The sequence below is a fragment of the Quercus lobata genome, chromosome 8 (genome assembly GCF_001633185.2).
Source record: "Quercus lobata isolate SW786 chromosome 8, ValleyOak3.0 Primary Assembly, whole genome shotgun sequence".
Taxonomy (NCBI): Eukaryota; Viridiplantae; Streptophyta; class Magnoliopsida; order Fagales; family Fagaceae; genus Quercus; species Quercus lobata.
In genome coordinates, this window is record NC_044911.1 from 30,907,798 (window position 1) to 30,929,336 (window position 21,539).

The window sequence follows — 21,539 nt, forward strand, 5'->3', positions numbered from 1 at the left end:
GTAGACTTACTATTAATATTTAATACTACAGTGCCACTTTTTTATTATACGCTAATTATATAATAATCAACCCCTAGAATTATTATTATTACAAAAAATAAATAAATAAAACACTAGATTTATTGATATGAAATATATTAATTGAACTTGTGGGGTGGCGGCATTGAATGAAATATCGGGGGTCATTTGATGTCGCGACTCGCGTCACATTAACTACACACTACTTCGCTCAAAAAACTACACACTACTACACCTCCAACATGGCAACATAAATAAACTTAGGTCTTTGTAATTTGCTTTCTTTTGTCTAATGCAAAGAATATGTGCTGGTCCTGCTGGCCAAGCTGGAACAAGAGTGGGGGACACTTTTTTTTTTTTTTTTCTTTTAAAATATTTTTTTTCTTTAATGGTCTTTTAAAATATTGTTAAACAAGGCAGGAAATAATGTAAAATTAGTGGGAAGATTGGAGATGGACCAAAGTGAGAAAGGGAACACTGTAAAGTCAAAGTTAGCTACTATCTAATAGTGGCTGATGATGCTGTATGTGCGGTGCGTTGCGGTTCAGTGCGACTAATTGAAGTTTTCAACTAAATATTTTTTAGCTATAAATAAATATTATATTATTCCCATCACGATTGATGACCACCCCCCATAAATTCCGATTCCCATGGAAAATCAGAACAAACCCCAACCCATTTCTAACGTCTTCCCAAATGTTTTCTCCCGTCAAGATAAGAATCTCACTTTCTCTTTCTCAATGGGTTTGTTACTTTGATTGGCTTGGTTTGCATCTACATCTCCCCTCAAAAGTAGGGGCTTTTTTTTTTCTCCTCCTTCTTTTTCTGTTTTCTTTTTGTTCAAACTAAAGGGGAGGGGTTGTTATAGATAAGTGGAATCAGTCAATTGGATATTTTCGTTTTACAATACAGTAAAAGGGCTCCCTTTTTTTTTTTTTTTTCTTTTTTAACTTTAAATTCTTTGCTAACATTTAGGGGTTGGTTTTTGTTTTAGGTTCAAATCTTCTGGTCAACACTGTTTTATTCTAAGAAGTCATCTTGATTAATATTTTGTTTCAGTAATTAATTGAATATTCTAAGAGCTTTAAACACTATAGAAAATAAAAAACTTTAAATTCCTTGCTCCAATTTAAGTGGGATGGACCTACTTACATTTGGTTGTCTAACGACCATCAATATTTGCCATGAGCATGAGGCAACTTCTATCTTAAAGAAGAATTATTATAGCCACAATCTAAATCATCGTATGATGCTTTTTAACAATAGATTTGTAGATTCAAAACTTCTATAAAGTGAGCTATAAAATAAAAATAAAAATGAAAAAAAGAAGGTGAGGGTTGCTAGAGTTGAGAGTTTCATTGAATTAACTGGATGAATTCATTGGACATGAGAACGTGGGGAGAAAAGTTCGCCGACGAAAACTCCATTACATTAAACTTTCACAAAAAGATAATGCCATTTTTTTTTTTAAATGTGATTGATTAAAGAATGAGAGGAGAGTATAAAATGATAAAATCTAACAAAGTAGAAGCTCTACATCTGCCGAATAAAAATACCTGGGGCATCCAAATGCAAATTCAGGTCAAATCCAAAAAGGAGGAGGTAGATTTGATAAAAGGATAATTCTAAAGAAACTTATGAATCCATGTATTATAACAGGCTGTGTCCTGAATACGTTGTTCCCCCTTAGTTTTTTTTTTTATGTTCTATTTGGAAGTTTTAAAAAAGAGGGGGAGTAGAGTAGAGGAAGGGAAAGTAATCCAATTACCTTGTTTGAAAGTTTTTTAAGGAAGGAGGGGTTTCAACCACCTCTAACTTCTCATTTTTAATTCCTCAAAATTAGAGAGATTTGGAGGGAGAGTAGAGTAGATAAATTATTGACTAGATAAATTTCCCAATTTACCATTTCTAAATTAATAATAGACCAATGTTGCAAGTCAATTTTCAAATAGGGGTAAATTTGTCTATTTTAATTATTTCATATCTTCTTCATCCTAATTTTTAAAACATCCAAATAAGGGAAATGGCTAATTACTCCATTTCCCCTTACTAATTTTAAAAACATCCAAACAAGGTGGAGAGAAACCATTCCCCTCTACTCCCCTCTACTCTCCTCCCTCTCTAAACTTCCAAACAGGTCATTAATGCAATTCCCTGGTTATCAAAAAAAAAAAAAAATCTTAGTCTTAGCCTATCGAGTTCGGGAGAAATTATTATTTATAACGGGAGGATTGATGATGTAATCCTCCTTATCAATGAGATGATGCCATTTATATAAATATATGTGCGAGCTTCTTAATCAGCAGAAAGAATAAAAAATAAAAATTACAAGATAATGTCACATTTACATATATATATATATATATATAACAATATTTTATTAATTGAAAGTTCAAGAAATACCACGTCAGCATCACTCTTTGCGGACCTACCCATACTTTGAGATAAAATAAGGAATTGGGAATAAACAAGTCTTTACCTGACAAATAATTATTTGGAATAACTTTAATTCCAAACAACCGCTTTTCAATGCATTTGTCCTCCAAACCAATTATGTCTTTTTCTTCGCCTTTGGCTGAATCCCAAGTTCCCAACTTCCCAAACCATTACCAATGTCACTCACTCACGCTACACTACCCTACCCTACAAAAAAAAAAAACAACTAAAATACCCTGTTCTTTAGCTTCTATTACCAAAATACCCCTTAATACTGGCAGTAACAATTATGTAATTAAGTCTCATCTTTTTTTTTTTTTTTTTTTTGAGAAGAATTAAGTCTCATCTTTAGACTTTAGGGCTAGAATCTCTAAATAGCTCCCCATAAAATTAAATTAAAAAAAAAAAAAAGGCTCTAATAAATAGCCCATGATGATACTATTTTATTTTATTTGCAGCAAATGTTCCATTCATTGGGAATAAATGCCACTGTATTAAAGAAGTAGCAGCACAAAGTAGAGCACGCATTGTACTATGTAGCAACCGATACTCTCGTCTCCAGAATCACACGTGTCACGTGACGGTGCTTTCCTTTGTTTATGGCAGCACAAATATGGAGAGTAATTTTGCTTATTCTACAGCTGCAAATATGACATAAAAACTGGCATTAATTATTAATGGAATAAAGGCAGCAGATGTGTGCAGACCATCTGGCTATATATGTTTTCCGAGTTGTCACACTGTCTCTATTTAATGAATTAACAATGACATTTCAGGTTATAGCTCTTTCCCCAACACGGCAACTAGTCTAGGCTCAGTGGAACTCCTACAGGATTCTTCATTTTGTTCCTAAACAAGTGAAGAGTTAAGGTCAGGTAACTTTTTGTGTTGTTGAATTTTGAATTTAATGCTTAAGAGTTAAGATAGCAAAACCAGGTTGCACTATTAATGCTGTTTCTTAAAAAAAAAAAAAAAAAAAAAAAGTTAAACTTTTAATGCTGTTTCAACTCCAAAGACTCCAAACGAGCAATCACAGAAAAATCATAATGGACACTGGTAAATTTTATGAGAATTCAGTTGCAGGCAAAACCTAACATAGATTATAGGAGTGCTCTTTTATTTGTCATCGTAAAGAAACAACAATGTGGTAAAGGCAAATTCAAGTGATCATGAGTGGAGAAATCAATATGTCAACTACGGATTTTGGATAGACCTTGTGAATGGGTCAATTTGGGTTGGATTTAATTGAGTTCGTATCGAAAATAGGTTATCATAAACAAGTTGCAAGCAAGTCAAATCGATCGAGTTATGGATTTAGTTAAGGCAAGTCAGGTCGATTTGTATTTTTTCACATGCAACAACAACAACAACAACAACAATAATAATAAAATGAAAAAAATAAATTAAATATCAAAAATAACAAAATACTCTAAATAATATATAAATTCTTAAATTTACACCATTCAAAGTTACTAATGATATCATTACCATAAAGAGTTTGGTGATTTGCCATTCAGTGCCCCAAACCATGTAGTTTTGTTTTTTTTTTTTTGTTTTTTTATAAGTATTTCTTACATTAAAAAAATCATAAAATTAAAAAAAATTAATAGAACAGTAAGGGCCCAGCATTCTAGGGCAACAATGTTGCATTCCTTCACTCTCGTCCTTTTAGATACAAACTTTATTCTACTTGTAGACAATGAAAGAGATGTTGGTTCACTTGTAGTAGATGAGAGTGACAATGGTAATGATCTTATGAGTTTTATTGCAGAATTTTGGGGTCTAGACCAATACTATGATCCTTTTAATACACCAAAGGATGTATAGATGTTTCAATCTAAGCTACTTGATGCTCTCAAAATTTATATTGTAAGCTCAATTTCTCTAAATCTTGTTGCCCTCGATCAAACTAGAAAGAAAAGTTTTTGGTGGCTACTATTTGATTCAACGTATTCATTACCTTTGGATGATTAATACTATTATATTACCTTTACATGGTTTAGCATTTGAAGTGATTTGCTAGCTTATATGATTTGATTTTAAAAAAAAAAAAAAAAAATTTAGAAAATGAGTTGGATCATGAGTCAATCCATTTTTATTTAGGTTAAAAAATTTCTTGTTCAGGTTAGGTATTTCCTTTAGGCTCAGGTTGGGTTACCGGCTTTAGGTTCGGGTCCAGTTTTGCCAAGTTTTGGATTAGTGTAGTCTTAGTTGGAGATCTTAGTTACCACAATAAATGGAATGAGAAATTAAAAATAAGACAGTACAAATAGGCTAGAACGGCATTTGGTCCAAGTATAATTAGCTAGCTAATATTTTTCATTGTGCCGTTTCCCTTTCTATGCTATTTTCCATTGAAGACGTGAAGTCCATGAGAGGGTAAAGATAGGAGGGAAAGCTCGTTGTTTGAATTCATTACTGTCATCTTCCACTTGGGTGTTTTAGAGATCATATCACTGCCTTCTTTTACTTGACAGTTGACACTATCCCAGCTAGCTGCTTTTCTTATAAACCTTTCAAGTTTGAGGCCGCTTGGACCAACACACCATGTCAGCACTCAAGAGATGAAGGATTTTGATATGTTAAAATTGATTTTGTCTGGAATAGTTTCTTAGAAAAAAAAAAAAAAAAAAAAAACCATATCCTGACTTATTTTCAATTTATATTGGACTTTTGATTTTAATTTAGAGACAACTTGTAATGGAACGGTGCAAGTGAAGTTTATCTAATGACTCACGTGTCATAATAAAAAGTAATCAATAAAAAGTCAAACGTATATAGATATATAGGTACAATTTAAGGAAAGAACCATGATATTTTTTTATCTTGATATCTTTACCTAAATTTTGTCTAAATCCAAATACCACCAGTCAAGACGATTATGTAAAAAAAAATGAAAATTAGGTTCTGGAGGAGCTGTTTCTCAAAAAAAGGTTCTGGAGGAGCTCAATGATTGACACCTAGCATGCACCAAGCAGAAGCATGCGTTTTAGGGTTCAGGGGCAGTGGGAAAATTTATTCATTTTAACATGAATTTCGGTTTTAACATGCCATAAATGCAAGAGTTCAAGACCCTTTTACGCTGAAACCAGTGAAACTTTGGGGTAGCAAGCTATCTTGCAAGGAAACTGAAAATACAAAAGTAACTACAAACACTAATAAAGTAGGATATGATTGACTTTTTTTTTTTGGTTTAGTATGATTGGCTAAGTTGATTACAGCAAAGAATGGGTGCACCAAATAGGGTGCATGCCTTAAAACAAATGAGATGAATACGGCATTTCTCATTCCATCTCTTTATCAGGTCCAATATACATTGTGCAACACACTGAAATCAAAATGAGTAAACATCCAACAAGTCGCCCAAAGGATGGAGCTATTCTTGATGAACTGATGCTCCATAATTGTGACAGGGCAGCCTGAAACAGCAATACAGGTATTAATGTAATTAACAAGATGATGGGATCTTCATTTTTTATTCCTCTTATTTTTTACTGTTTTTATTTTTTATTTTTTTTGGAACGGAGGGAGATTGACGGGGAGGTGAGGGAAAGTAATTCATTACTATTCTTTTTATGTTTTTGCAATAATTTCTTTTTGGCTAAAGTGCAAACTATACTCCTGAAGTCTGGAGATCTCTAGATTTTATATCTTAAAGTTTTAGAATTTGAATTTTACCCCCTCAAAGTTATAGATAGTTTGCATCAACAGTCCCTCCGTTCATATTTTATGTTAAGTGCCACATAAACTTGTCACATGTGTTTAGTTTTTCCAATAAAATAACACCACATCATTTTTATTATGCCATGTCATTTTTTACATGCCACGTGACATCATTTTATTGGACGAACTAAACATGTGTGGCAAGTTTATGTGGTACATAACAGAAAAATATGGATAGAAGAGGGCTGCTCATGCAAACGGAATATAACTTTAGAAGATAAAAGCCAAATTCTGAAACTTTAGTGTAAAATTTAAAGACCCCCACACTTTAGGGGGTGTAATTTGCACTTTAGCCTTTCTTTTTTGATAAGTGTCTTTTACAATCATTTCCTAAAAGTTTCACAATATCAATCTTCACATAATTTTATCGGAATTGCACATTGCTAGCATCTCACAGATTATCACTATCTAAATTTCTAAAGACTAAGGCAGGCAAAAGTTGATCACTGTATAAATTGCTACTAAATGCTGGGGGGGAGAACAATACCAAAATGTACTGGACATTTGCAGCTTTGGTGGTTTTCTCAAGCTGAAGTCCGCGTGCTAAAAATACCTGCAACCAAGCACACATGTTCAGAAGCAAGGTCAGAAAATCAAAAAAAGTCCATCCTTATTGATGTCATTATTGCATCATAATAATATAGAAGAGCACCTCTGCAAAAAAGGCCAGGACACCTAGTACAAGCATTAGTAAGAATGAATGAAGATCAGGCAGCACAAAATCCTGCATCAAACAAGAAATAAATAATTGAGAAACACCCAGAGACACATAACACTCATCATAAAAAGGATACACAGTATGGATGCAACTATAACTTCGGACTCTCAGACAGCATAAACTTCAAATGGCTTTGGACTGCCAGTATAACCTCTGATCATTAAGCATAAATAATATCAAGCACAAGTGCACAACATTGATATATGAAAGATATTCTGAGCACAACATTTTATCTTCTTTATTTTGCATGAAGAAAATTCTGATTAACAATAAATAATGACAATTATTTATGAATTTCAAAATACAAAGTGCAATTAAATTACAAGTTTAAGCAAATAACTCTTAACTCAAATGACACGTATGAAATGAGTTGTGGGTTCCAGACCCACTGGTGTATGAGTAACTAGCTATCCTAAAAATGAAAAATGTAGATTACAAATTGAAGCAATTAAGATGATGATGATGAATGTTAAGTTTTAATATACTATTCTAAATCCCTGGCCAATATCTACTGGAAACGCATCATTTCATTACGTCTGATGTGAGTGGTTAAAACAAAATGCCTATACAACAAAAGCATTACATGTAAGGTGAATCAGGGTTTCATGGCCACTAAGTATCATTAGATTTTGACTGTGTCATGGACTTACCTCAAAAGAAAATGTACATATTCCAGCAGCAGAGCTAGCCAGTATGCCAAATGAGAAAACTGTAACCCTGGAAAGAGCAAACAACTTACTAAGGCAATCTCTTTACATAATATCTTCCTTTCTTAAAATCATAGTGTGGCAGCACTAATTACTACAGAATCTAGTAATAACCAATTTCGCTTCCAAAAGATGTATTAACTAGTAAAAAGGAAAGCCATGTTAAGAGTGAGGGGCACAATAGCATAGTATAACTTTCTTTAAGCTTTAGTGGTTTGAAGGGAAAGAAATAAAGAAGATTATATCATAGTGGACAATAAAAGATGAGGCAAGTCATGTAATCTTACACTGGTTGATCAGATGCCTTTGCTCCAGCCCTTATGAGGCAATAGCTGATTCCACCAGTTATTGATGAAAATAAACCAACTAAGACAACATATATATGATGGCTTCCACTAAGGTATGTATTGTTTGCTTCCCCAGCTTTGACTAAGCTTCCTGAAAAAGTACACAATCAATAACGCACAAGTCTAGGCAGAGTTGTAGGAAAGCAACTCTCCCTGTCTCATTATAAGCACGTGTAGTGATGTGTTTAGAGAGATTTTTAACCTGTAACACCAAAAAAGCCACAAATAAAGCCCACAAGGGAAAGACAATAAAGCAAAAGAAAAGGGAATATGTGTTGCTCTAGTCTCTATTGTTGCCCATTCATCCTACCATCAATAACTTGCTCACTTTCAAGGAATCTGGCAAATAAATCTAGGTTCTAGTTTCCCATAATTTGCCAAAAATCAACACAATGGAAGGGGGAAGTCATTGTCAAAGATGTGGTTTGAGAAACACACACCCCCATCCCAACCACCACGCCCCCCACCCCCTGTGCGGGTGCAGATAAATAAATGAAATATTCAATAGCATAATAGAAATGAAGACAAGGTGTGAAAAACTCCCATAATTTATTGTATAAAAAATTGAAAATTGTGGAAAAAAGGATTGACGTTATTCAAATAAAGACTAAACTAGTAACAAAAAAGAAAATAACATAAATGAACCAATATGATGTTGAAACAAAGAAGAATATGAAAGATTAATTAAATATCTTGTAAGAACATTAATACAAGGGGTTGACTTTTTTGAGTTCTTCACTAATGAGGTTGGAAAATTCAAAACCTTAGAGAAGCTTTTAATAACACGTGAGAAAACATAACTCATGCATCCTTTTTTTGATATATAAACTAGAAAGCCCGGACACTTCATTTGGGGTGTCGTACCCGTGCTGAACACGGGACATGCCTAGGACACTTTTGCACAGTGTCCTTTTTTGTTTTTGAAAAATTGCAAGACAAGGAGGGATACTTATCTTTTATTTATTTTTTTAGTTTTAATCTTGAACACTTATCTAGTTATCTCTTATTTACTCTTTTTTGATCTTATTCTTGGTTTGTATTCTTTTTTGATACATCATATATTAGTCATGAATTAACTTTATTATCCTTTATTGCTCTTAAATTTATATATGTTTAAAATTATGAAAAAATAAATGCTTAACAATATTTAAAAATAAAAAATAAAAATATATTTAATAATTAATTAGTATATGTATCCTCGCCATACCCGTGTCCTAATTTTTAAAAAATTGCCATGTTGCTGTGTCGTACCCGTACCTGTATTTGTGTTTGTGCTTCATAGCACATAAATAACTACAATATATCATCAGCACATGAATAAAACATCTTTTCCTTATAAAAATAGGTATTTTCAAACTTTTTCCAAGACAAAAGTTAATCAATATCACAGCATGGTACTCTCAACTCTACAATGGGAATAATGCACAGAAGTTGCACTAAATAAGATTCAGAGAGAGAGAGAGAGAGAGAGAGAGAGCTTGGGTACACTTGGGAGACTATTGCTTAAGATTAGCTTTCATGTAGAAAGGAAAAGATAGCATCAGTACAGTGGCAGTATATACAGGCACATGACATGGAATAGCAACAAAGATAAGGAAATATAAATTTATCTTGATTGAATTCTTTACCAAAACCTATCAAGGCATCCACATCTGACATAGCATATAGAAGGTTACTTTAACTCACTTCTGTACCTTGATTAGTAAGTATCTGCCGGAAAATGAAGAGCACACCGAAGAAACTGCAAGCAAGACCTGGAAAAAGTATGATAGTTAACATAGGAAACACTGTTTGCCTAACAGAAGGTAGTCCATCTTCTATGCCAAAACTGTGAGATTGGAAATCAATGTAAAATTCAAGAAAATAGTTTCATTTTCTATGATGTAAAACATTTGCAGCTAGATTGGCTTCCATTACCACTTCTCAGGCTTGCCTAACTCTTGGGTATAGTTGTTTCCCAAACTAATTGGGACCCTAAGCATGATGAGCCATGTGCTATTTTGTTCACCACACAGTAAAAAGTGCTTTATGTTCCATAAATAGATGTAAATGGGGGCATATTTGCATATCTCATAATATTATTTTTAAGGACTAAGAAAAAATAATTATAAAAATATTACATACTAGCATACCTCCAATGTCAGCGATTTTCAACTTCTCATTTAAAATTATTCTGGCTGCAATTGATGCCATAATTTGTGTTGTGAAGCTTAATACAATAGCCTGAGACAAAGGTAACCTTTGAATGCTGAAATGAAAATAAACCAGCTCCTGGTCATTACAGCAGTTATCACTAAATCAACTCATAAGGATATCCTTACAAGCCATTGACAAAGCTTTCTAAGCATAGTATATGAGGTAAAGAAAAATGTAAAACATTACCAAAAATTTTGAAATTCAGGTTGATAGATTCATTAATATTAGATATTAAAGGGATTTATATTGAAAGCACTCTATTCTAGGTACCTTACATTTTATCTTTGTGTTCTGAACATAATTATGTTTCAATAAGTTCATACAAAGTTATCACAGTAGGTGGGTGTGTTAGTGGTAAAATGTGCTCATTCTCCTCAAGCAATGCTCAGGTTCAGATCATGCTACACTCACATTTCAATTGAGTGCTCTACCTGTCTCTAAAGGGTCAGCACGGCATACCTTTCTCAGGGTTACCTCCCGACATACTACCCCCCCACCCCCCCCCAAAAAACACTTTTTGGCATAGGGAAAAAAAAAAACCCTCCATACGAAGTTATAAATTAAATATGTATTGGTGACTAAGAGTTAATAGGCCAATATAGCGTATACAGAACAGTATAGCAACTGCTACTGTTTGAAACCACATGATGCAACAACTGTTTGATCAAGACAATTGACCTAGTATGCCTATGTAGGAACATCTTGTTTAAGAAAACTTGCATCATGTGACACATGCTAAGTGCCTCACAACCTTTAGAGGGAGTGCATAGATATTCCCACTAGGAAATGAGTAAATATTCAGAAAGTGTTACAAGCATTGACGAATGATGATAGCAACATGCTATAAATACAAAAAGAAAGGATGTCAATGGAAGTCCACTTACCAATAAACATAACTCATCAATGAAAGATAACCCATAAGGGCTCTTGAAACCAAAAGTTTTCTAACATGCGTCTGTCCAAATATTGAATGCCCACTCTTTCTCAACCAAAAATATGACAATATTGTTACAATTGTGCATCGAGTAAAAGCTGTCTCAAGTAAAGGAATTGATTGGGCTGCCAATATAGAATTGGAATAAAATCAATCAGTGGACAAACAAACAAATTTTGCTAATAATAGATCCTGTTCAGAAAATGTAAATGAAAATTTATAGATGGTAAAGTGCATACTTATGAGCAATACGCACCATATGCCTTGAGACTTATGTATAATTTTAAATAAGGAAAGAGCTTTACTGACCAGAGAAAACATCAGAAAGAACTTCCATGACAAAATAGATGATAGATGAGATGGCCGTACACAAGAGACCAGAGTACCTGGACCCACTCCACACCCACAAAATAAATTGAGTCACTAGAGATGTCTCTGATTCCGGTAATCTTGTCACCTGCTCCTGCAAATTTTTAACAGAGCAACCATATTAATTTCCCCAACATTTCCTAACTTTTAATGAATCAAATTGAAATGAAAAGAGAAACCAGACCACTAGAGAAAATAATAGAAATGAAAAAAAAAGATCCAACGGAAGCCAACCTACAGTTTATCTTATCCTCCATATTGTATTAGCAAGTAAATGACTAAGCACACTATCAAGGACCGGCGCTAAGCTTATAATATTTCACTCTAATGGCAGAAACTCCATAGCAGTGAAACATATTAAATCAAAACTTATTGTAGCATTCTGGATTTCTTGGCTATGAACTAAGTCAAAGCAGGAAAAGAAACCACAGATGACCAGAAGAGTGTAGCTAAATTTAGATTTTTATTTTTATTTTTATTTTTTATTTTAAAGAATAATACTTCATTGAAAGGAAATCTCAAATACAAAGAACCAATGCACACAGGAAGTGTACCGAGGAAAACATAAAAACAACAAAACTAAGATGCATAGAAAGTACAACTATCAAGCAAATCAGGCAAAGAAGTGAAATTGAAAACACCAGACGCATTTGTCCACCCAAGCAGATTCTAGATCTTTGGGACCCAATGGGTCATGCCAAGCTCTGTGGAAAGCTTGGTGTATTGTTGGAGCTATTGGCTGGGAAAATTTAATTCAGACATATGGAATATTTTTCTTGGCTGTTTGATGTGGATTGTTTGGACGGAAAGAAATCGGCGCTCTTTTGAGGATATCGTGAAATCCTTGGTTCAACTACAAGCTCTATGCCAAAAGACTTTATTTGATTGGTCTAGGTGTTGGGGCTTCTCGGATTGTTCCACTATCTTGGAGTTTATTTCTTCTATTAGTATTGCACTTTAAGTTGTTTCTTGTTGTTTGATGTTGTTTGTTTTTTTGTTGCATTTCCTTGTGTTCACCATCATGAAAACCTTGTATTTTCTTTCTTCTGTTTTACAATTTGTTTAATAATACTATTATTACCTATCAAAAAAGAAATTCTAGAAGGAAAAAAGCTTTAGCTCATGATTTGATCTTCCTGTTCCTTCAAAGATCCAAGTATTCCTCTCCCACCAAATGCTCCAAATTAAGCAATGAGGGATCATATTCCAAATCACCCCATTTCTATGCCTACTAAACTTGCCCGTCCAACTAGCTAGAAGCTCTATGAACCCCCGCTGGGCATAACTCAACAAACCCCAAAAAGTGTAAACACCATGCTCCACAACTCTTGGCTACATGGCAATGTAAAAGTAAGTAATTATAGGTCTCCCAAGCCCTCTTACACATACAACACCAATCAATAACAACAAGCTGACACTTGCGTAAATTATCATTAGTTACAATTCAATCCAATGGAAGAAACTTTGTTGGCACTTTTGGTTTCCACACAGTCTTCCAAGGAAAAGACATATGAGAAGGGGTAGAGGTGTTCGCGGTGCGGTTTTGGGTCATTTTTAGTACCACGCTTTGTGATGCGGTTTAGCCAAAATCATAACAGCATCACACATCATTTTTGCGATCACATGTACGGTCCGGCGTATAAGATACAATTTGAAGCCGATATATTTTTCAAATTTTGGTCTTTTCTTGCTCACTCCAAAACTGATTTTTCCTTTTGTTTTGGGCCAAGTTTTAAACTATTGAGTTAGTTTTTTTTTTTGGTTGGCTTTCCTAATAAACACTTGTTAGGGTTATTAAACTTTTTTTTGAAAACTAGGGTTATTAAACTACTAATAATATATTTAATATTAAAAAAGATCAATATATAGTGAGGTGCGGTATGGTGTGGTTTATGCAATTTTCTTATTATAAAACCACAAATTGCACTACAAATTGCACTGCACTATGTGGTGCGGTGCGGTTATGATATTTTGTGGGCGGTTTTTGCGGTTTGGTGAACACCCCTAAGAAGGGATACTAAGATTGAACTTCAAAAACCCCCTGGGATGAGGGCTTCCGGCACAACTCATCCACTCCATCCCACCCCTTCCTTATATTAGAGCACCAGCCCCCGCCTTTCTCCACAAAGCATCTCTCTCCAAAATTAGAATGTTAAAGATGGATAAGTACAAGTATATATAGGATTTGAAATGACGAAATTTGCTTAAAGATGAGGGTGCCCTATTAACGAAAAGTCGAGTGAGAATCACTTGAGATGGTTTGGTAATGTTTAAAGAAAAGTGATTAGTGCCTAGTAACAAAAAAGGAGTTGATTCAAGTTTTGGGGGGAAAAAGACAGGAAAAACATTAATAGAAGTAAACAAAACAAACAAAAAAAAAAACATGTAAATTAGGTACGATTTCGTATAGAATAGACCTGCAAATAAGAATAAATGTGGTAGCTGACCCATACTAAGCTGCTCAACCTTTCAATCTCTAGTAGTTGCACATTACATTTTCCATTTTCCTTGGTTGATAAATCAATCCAATTACTACGCTGACTGAAGCTGACCTATTTTTTAAAGCCCATTCGGCATTTAAAATGAAAGTCAATTCCAGCCCGAAATTGTACAACACGATTCGAATTCGAAATTGATGTTTGTGAATAAAAAACAAAGAGAGTGAAATTTAAAAAAAGAAGAAAGGTCAAAGTAGTTTTTTATACCCGGGTTTTAGTTCGGGGATAAGAGATGGTGAAGATGTTGATCTTAGGCTTCTGGACCGGATTTAAGAGAGGGATAATCTCCGCCTCTGATGATGGTGGTGGTGATGGTGATGGTGATGGTTGTGTGTCGTGTACTACCAGCTCCACCACGTGATCTCCATTTTCGGCCGCCATTCTCGATCGCGCACACCAACCAAAAGCCCTCCCTCCCCTTTGCTTTCCGTACCGTCGGAGGTTATGATTTCTTCATTTTTCTTACACTCTAGAAAGAGAGAAAAGAAGGAAGACTTGGAATCTGTGGTCGTTTGAGAGAGAGAGAGACGCGTCAACGGTCGAGTGGGTGTGGCTGTTGGGACCCAGTGGAACACGACAGAGCAAGACTCTAGAGAGAGAGAGTCAGAGAGACTGTTGTTATTTTGTTTTTTTGTACATGAATGATCTGGATGATCTCTAATCCAGAATCCAATGGTCGGGACGAAGTAATACTAGCGGCACACTCAAGTCGTACTAAAATTCACATCACATCTTGTTTTGTTTAACGGTAAGGGCAATGTGAGCAGAGTCTATTAAAGGAAAATGTGCACCTTTAAAATTACCAAAATACTAGTATTAATATTTCTAAAATTATTAAAAATACCCCTAAAATAAAATGTAACGTCCTATCTTTCTCTCGATTTTCAATTTTCTCTCGCTTTTTTTGGCTTTTTCGTTTGACCATAACCAAAGCTCATATCTAAGGGATTTGATTTTTTGGATTTGAATTTGTGTTTTTTTTATAGAGGAGATATCTTCCATGGTGATGAGGAATCGACAATGATTTTCAGGAGCTACAAGGATGCGTCGAAGAGTGGTTAGGGTTCTTATGAGCTCTTTGTTGACACTGATGAGCTCTAGTAGTGGTAAAGGTCCAGTGTTCAAATTGGTCAATGCCTAACTTCTCCATAATAATCAATCTTACACTCTTCTAAGCACTAAGGACCTCAGTAATTCAAGGTCTCTCTCTCTCTCTCCTCGTTTGGTTACTGAAATTTTTTTGGAAAAGTTAATGAATTAAATTTTTTAATCTTAATTAGTCTAATTGAGCTAAGTTAATTATGGTTATAGGCTTAGGATGAGTTTGGTAGCTAGGATAATGAGAAGAAAAAGAAAGAAAATCAACAAATTTCTAAGGGTTTGAGGCTTAGGATATGTTTGGTAGTTGAGAAAATGAAAGAAAATTAATGAGATTTCTCTTAGGGTTTGGAATTTTTTGGTGGAGAGAGGGGGCATGTGACTAGTTAGGTTTAGAATTTTTTTGAAAAAAAATCTAAGATTTAAATTTTAGATTTTCGATGGGTAGGTATCTAGTGGGTGTTGAGGGTCATTTTTGAGAATCCAAGAAGAAAGAAGAAAGCCCAGCAACAAGGGCAGCAAAGGGTTGGCAGACAGATGGCAAAACCATTACGCCTAAGTGGTAGAAATAATGGATCACAGGCCCATGAAATAAACAAATGGGCATTGAAGAAGCAAATGGGTTTTAAAAAGCCCGAAAAGAGAGAAATAGCATACCCATGGGCAGCATATGATATAGAAAAGTGAGAATGAGCCACTGCAGGCTTAAAGTAATGCAAACAAAGAAAGTAAGGGGTTAATGGCAGGCCCATGAACCCCAAGGATGAGAATAAGGTAATTGGGCCAGGGAAGCCCAATGAAGTTAGTAAAAGTCCATGTGAATGTAGAGTTAGTAAAATGGTCAAGGAAGCCCAAAGAAAGCAAATGGGCCAAGGATGCCCAAAAGAAAAACAAAAGGGACATAGGAGCCCATAAGTAGGAGAACCAATGGCCATGCTAAGCCATTGGGAGAAAGAGTAAACGGCTGGCCTAAAAAGGCCCAGCAAGATTGAGTCATTACAGCAAGAATGACAAAGTAATATGGCAGGAAATGAGGGAAATCAAGAAATGGGCCCAAAAAAAAATGTAAGGCCTAGTGTCAAATAAAGCCCAGCTCTTAAGGGGAGCGGGAAATCGAAAAGCAGCTCACATAAAAGGTTAAAGAAAACAGACGACAGATGAGTGAGCATCAGGCAGATTTTGGACAAACATAGAAGGAAGGCACGTGTAACGCACAGGCACCACCAGCCTGTACCCAGCCAATATAGGGCATGGTGAGGTTGTGGGTCAGAGGTAAGAAGGCATAGTTTGGTGATGGGGAAAGGGGAAAAATCTATTTTTGAGATTCCTGCTTGGGCTCTTTTGGGGGAAGTGTCCTGCTGGGATGACATACTACCCAAAAGATGTAAGTTGAGTTGGAATCACTAGGTGAATGGGATAGGGAGAGAGAAAGAACCCAGACTGTAGTAGGAAAGGGTGCCACGATAGACAAACAAACAAAATACCCTTCTTTGTCTGGTGATGGGGGGTGGCACATAGACGAACCAGTGGTGGTCGGCAAGTACACCCAGATCAGACAAAGGAGGTCAAAGGCTAAAACAATAAAATCCGGTCACGTCAGGCACTATAAAAAGAGACCCTTGCCGTGAACAAATGGGAGAGAGGACGGGAATTATAACGAAGGAATAGGAATTCGAAAAGATATACCAAGAAACAGAAAGAAACAAGTGCAGGGGAAAGAAAGAAAAAGAGAAAAACCAAAAAGAAAATAGATAGAGTGTTAGAACGGCAGGCATGCACCAATAGATTGATTCACTCTCTCCCTCACAAAATCCTGCTTTATGTCAAAACCAAAAGGAACCCTTTGTGCATCAACCATTCAGGTCCGTTTCTCTCAAGGTAGTTAATTTATACGGCAGGATTTTCCTGGGAGATTAATTGTGTTGAGAAGAAACGTTCTCTCCTCTCTGGTTTTGCTCCTGCGGACTAGATTTAATCTGACTTCTTTCTCTTCTGATTAACCCACATATATTACCATTTGTTCCCTTTGTTCTTTTTGTAAAAGTGATTATTATTACTATGATTATGTTTCTTGAATAGGGATTGTAGGGGCACAATTTAGTAACCAAGCTCTTGCTATCACAAGCCTTGGTCCAAAAAGCCCAACACAATGAATTCTTGTAGAGTATGGGCTAAAGAACTCGGTTTAAGTAAATTTAACGGGTTGTTGTATGGGTTAAGGGAACACACGAACAAGAACAAATGTTATTGTGTTGAAAGGTTACCAGGTCATGACAGAGCTAAAAACTTGATTAATAGATACAGATCAATGCAGTAAGACTTCTCTACAGTATTCTCTTTTTTTTTTTTTTTCCGTCCCTTCTCTTGGGGGACTTTTACATATTATATAGGCCATTTCCAATCATCTAGACTTTACACTTGTTGATCATCCAAACCCCCACTTGAGCACCTGTCCCATCAAACACCCCTCTCAATTCTTCGTGAGTTACGGTAGCCAAGGTAGCACTGTTCAGGGGTCTTCTCTTCATTAATGCGGCCAAAAGAGTAGTTGTAATGCATTTAATATGGTGGTGGCAGCCTTTGCTGAGATATTTCGGGTTTCCTTCCTTTTTACGTATTTGGAAGATGGACTATAGTGGTTTGGATGTACCTTTACTCTGGATTTTGCAGTATCCGAGGAGAAATTACTCCTCGAACATGTTCTCTTTGCCCTAGTGGGCCTGAATAAGGATTGCTTGGGCCACGCTGACTCCTCGGATGGGCTGCGTCCTCGAACGGGCCTAGGGCCCACAGCCAGCCTGTTATTTTGGGCCGGTCCCCACAATAGTCCCTCAAAACTCCGGTTTTTGATCTCCTTCCGAGGAGAAAAGCGGGGTTTTGACATTACAAAGGATGGAATTAATTAGCTCTTGATTCACACGTGTGGGGGCAGTTACTTTTGACGCGCTACAATTTACGAGGCGCGACTATTTACTCTAGGCGGCTTCATGTCTCCCCTATCTAACGGTGCAGCGTAGATCTAACGGCTGACATTCTTCCCAAAGTTTTTGAGCGGGAGCGATTCCCTTTTTCCCCCTTGCTATATAAAGCCTTAAGGAGACTTGTTCTTCTTTTCGTTCACCAACATATAAGAAGTTTAAAGAACTCCGGAGAACTCCAGTGCCCAGACATCCACGAATACTCCCGACCTTCAGATTTCTGTAACTATTTTTGTGAGGCGTCCTTCCCTGAAGAGATTTCTAAGTGTTTCAGAGATTGTCGCAGGGACACCTGTAAGTTCCACTCGCTTTGTTGCTCCATATTTCTCCTCGGCTTTCAATTTTCGCTTCGGCTTTCTCTCCGTCCCTCCAGTTTAACTTAGATGGGTAGATTCAAGGATCTAGTAGATACTCCAGCTGCCATGGAGGCTTTTAGGGCAAAATATCATATCCCACCGGGTGTGGTTCTGCAGTACTGTCCCCCAGAAGGAGTATTAACAGATAGAGATGTGGGTCAAGTCGTCATTCCCATGATTGCTTTTATAGAAGGAGGAATGACACTTCCCATGCGTAGGATTACCCGGGACTACTTGTTCCACCATAGGTTGACACCGCATCAGTGCGCTCCAAACATGTTTAGAATATTAGGCAGCATAGATGTCCTGAATGAGCGGATGGGTCTAGGCCTTACTTGGCACGATGTGGTTCATCTGTACGAGTGCCACTACCTCGAGAAGGGGGTGTATTATCTTAAATCTCGGTCCGAGATCGTTAGGCTAATCTCTTGCCTCCCCATATCCAATAAGACTATGAAGGATGATTTCCTCATTGCCTCAGGAGAGTGGAGCGATGGTTTTCATTGTCCAACTCGGGCAGGAAATCCAGGTGCGGTGCCTCTAGGGCCAATCCTTTAGGGAGGGGGCTTAGCTCTTTAGATTCATTCCATTTTTTTTGCTTAAGAATCAAAAAATTTTATAACTTAACCATAATCTCCTTCTCGGCTATTTTGCAGATAAAGCTCAAGTTGCTCCTTGGCTGAGCCACGTAAACGTTCCGGCCTTGAACTATCTTTTGAGGTTAGAAATCTACGTTAACGAGGACGGGCAACTACGTGTGGCTCATCTGGTTTTGGGCTACCAACCCCTATCTCGTTCCTTCCAAGACATTGGCCACGCTATAAGAGCTGGTAGTCCGAGGTTAGCTAGGATCGATGTGTCCAAGCCCAAGTTTTTAGCCCGAAATGATCTCAGGCCTGTCATTTTGCCTCGCGTTCAAAATCCTTCACCAATTGCGCAATTGCCTCCACCAAATAATCTCGAGGTTGCCGCACAAGCTGAAGAAGAAGCTGAATCATCTCGTCTTTCTCTAGAGGAGGAGATAGACGAGTTCTACTTTGAAGAAGATATTCCCAAAACTCCTCTGATTGAGCTTTCAGATCCCGAGGGAGAGCAGGACCAAAATTTAGTGGTCAGCGTGCCAATTGTTATAGCCTGCTCGGAAGACTCCTCAGACGACGAGGTAGATAATATGGCTTCCAATAAAAGAAAAAGCCTACAAGAGTTGATGGCCTCCCAAGGCAAGGGTCAATCATCAAAGGCACTATCTCAGTCGCAGACCCCTGTTCTTCCTCCCGTTGCTTCTCAGCTCCCTTCTGATCTTGGCCTAAAGGTTAACTCGGACTTGAAGAAGAAAAGGCCGGTTGAAACCCTTGAGGAAGGTGAGGTGGGGCTCCGCTAGGGCAAGCAGCAAAAAACCACCCGGTAGCAGAAGAATAAAAGGGCTCCCTCCGTAGAAAGCCGGGAGGAAGAGAACCGGGCCGAAGTGCGTGTTAATCCGCGCACTTGGAGCCCGAAGCTCGAGGTAGACAGGGTCGTCATTCCTTATACTGCCTCGGTTTGAGAATACAATAGGGGTCGAGCAGGATATATAGCTGAGGCCCTAGAGTAGCCATTACTCCTTCCTCGGGACATGGAGGCCTACAGGCGATTCTCTCAGCCTGAGCTCTTTCTATCCCTCAAGAGGGACCTTGCAATGGTAAAGTGACTCTTCTAACCTTTGATAAAATCATTAGACCTTGTCACATTCTAAGATATTGTTTTGTTGTTTTGTGGGCAGATTACTCAACAAGTGTTTGTGGCCGAGGAGTACTACCGCAACAACCGCAATTTGGCTGAAGCTGAGGCTCAGTCTTGTGCTGAGGTGGAGAAATCTGTAGGGTCCCTCAAGCAGGAGAATTTTGAATTTTCGAAGAAGTTCAAAGAGGCGGAGAAAGGCCGCAAGAGCGCTCTGGCTGGGCTGAAGAACGCTGAAACCCAAGCCGAGGACCAACGCCAAAAATTGTACGTGACCGAGACCAACCTTGCCACTGAAAGGCAAACAGTGTTGGATCTCAAGGTCGCGTTACAGAAAGCTGTGGAGGAGGTCCGGCTGGCTAAAGAAGAGGCTCAGCTAGTTCGGGAAGTAGCCGAGGCTGAAAAGAAGGCTTCTTATCAACTTGGAGCGGAGGAGACTGAAGCCAGGCTCTCTGAGGAGCTTCCAGAGGTATGCAGGGATTACTGCAGCATCTCATGGGCTCATGCCCTTGATGCTGCAGGAGTTCCTGCAGACTCGGCCTTGAGGTTGCTTGAGAAGGTCTTCTTCCCTTCTAAGATCCGAGAGATCCCTGACGGCGCCCCTGAAGCTTCTGAGCAGGCCATGGTTATTCCTAATGCCATCCCTTTGCTTGATAAGGCCAAGGATCCTGCCAAGGAGTCCGTCTCTAAGGGTCTTGGGGCAGATTCCCAAGCCAATGAGGTTCCTCCTCCTCAGCCAGAGTAGAAAGAGAATCCTCCTGCTGAGACTTAGCTTCTAGGGATTTTTTTTTTTTTTTAATTATTGTATTTTCTTTAAAACGGGAGTTGTCTTACCTTTCGCTCTTTTGTAAAGACTTCCCTTTGTATTATTCTCAGTTTATTAATATAGAATGTTCTTTCTCCCATTTCTCTTTTTGTATTTATGACCGATGATGATATAATTTCATTACTTGGTTCAAAATTAATGCTACTGTTCCTTTAGTTGATGTTTGCAGCAATATAAACAAATATAAACAAATGAGAAAAGGCAGTGTCGTGCGGCGAACTTAGAACAATAGATGCAATTATACTAAACTACGAACGTACCTTAAAATCGCACAGGAGTCCTAAGTTGTTAATTTCCCCTAAGTCTGTGGTCCGAGGAGCCATGCAGGACTTAGGTTCTGTTTAAAACTTTGATAGATGCCTAAGTTATTAATTTCCCCTAAGTCTGTGGTCCGAGGAGCCATGCAGGACTTAGGTCCTGTTTAAAACTTGGATAGATGCCTCAAGTTATTAATTTCCCCTAAATTCGTGGTCCGAGGAGTCATGCAGGACTTAGGTTCTGTTTAAAACTTCAATAGATGCCTCAAGTTATTAATTTCCCCTAAGTCTGTGGTCCGAGGAGCATGCAAGACTTAGGTTCTGTTTAAAACTTGGATAGATGTCATAAGTTATTAATTTCC

At 37.2% G+C, this 21,539-nt stretch overlaps 1 protein-coding gene across 1 annotated transcript; it reads right to left on the bottom strand.

Moving 5' to 3' along the window:
* Positions 1-5,588: 5,588 nt before the first annotated feature.
* LOC115958265 lies at positions 5,589-14,676 on the bottom strand. The gene is made up of 10 exons (XM_031076674.1): positions 14,154-14,676; positions 11,389-11,542; positions 11,030-11,204; positions 10,082-10,197; positions 9,644-9,703; positions 7,890-8,040; positions 7,546-7,612; positions 6,830-6,901; positions 6,665-6,730; positions 5,589-5,873 (listed from the first exon to the last, which is right to left on the bottom strand). The coding sequence occupies exons 1-10, from the start codon at positions 14,325-14,327 to the stop codon at positions 5,739-5,741; spliced, it is 1,170 nt and encodes a 389-aa protein (XP_030932534.1). The 5' UTR covers positions 14,328-14,676; the 3' UTR covers positions 5,589-5,738.
* Between the last annotated feature and the right edge of the window lie 6,863 nt (positions 14,677-21,539).

What these genes read in the sequence shown, in the direction of transcription:
- LOC115958265 (XM_031076674.1), bottom strand. Translation starts at nt 14,327, where the DNA reads ATGGCGGCCGAAAATGGAGATCACGTGGTGGAGCTGGTAGTACACGAC. An exon ending in TTGATGAGTTATGTTTATTG is followed by an intron (nt 10,198 to 11,029) that starts GTAAGTGGACTT and finishes TTTTCATTTCAG; the next exon opens with CATTCAAAGGTTACCTTTGT. An exon ending in GCAGATACTTACTAATCAAG is followed by an intron (nt 8,041 to 9,643) that starts GTACAGAAGTGA and finishes GTACTTTTTCAG; the next exon opens with GAAGCTTAGTCAAAGCTGGG.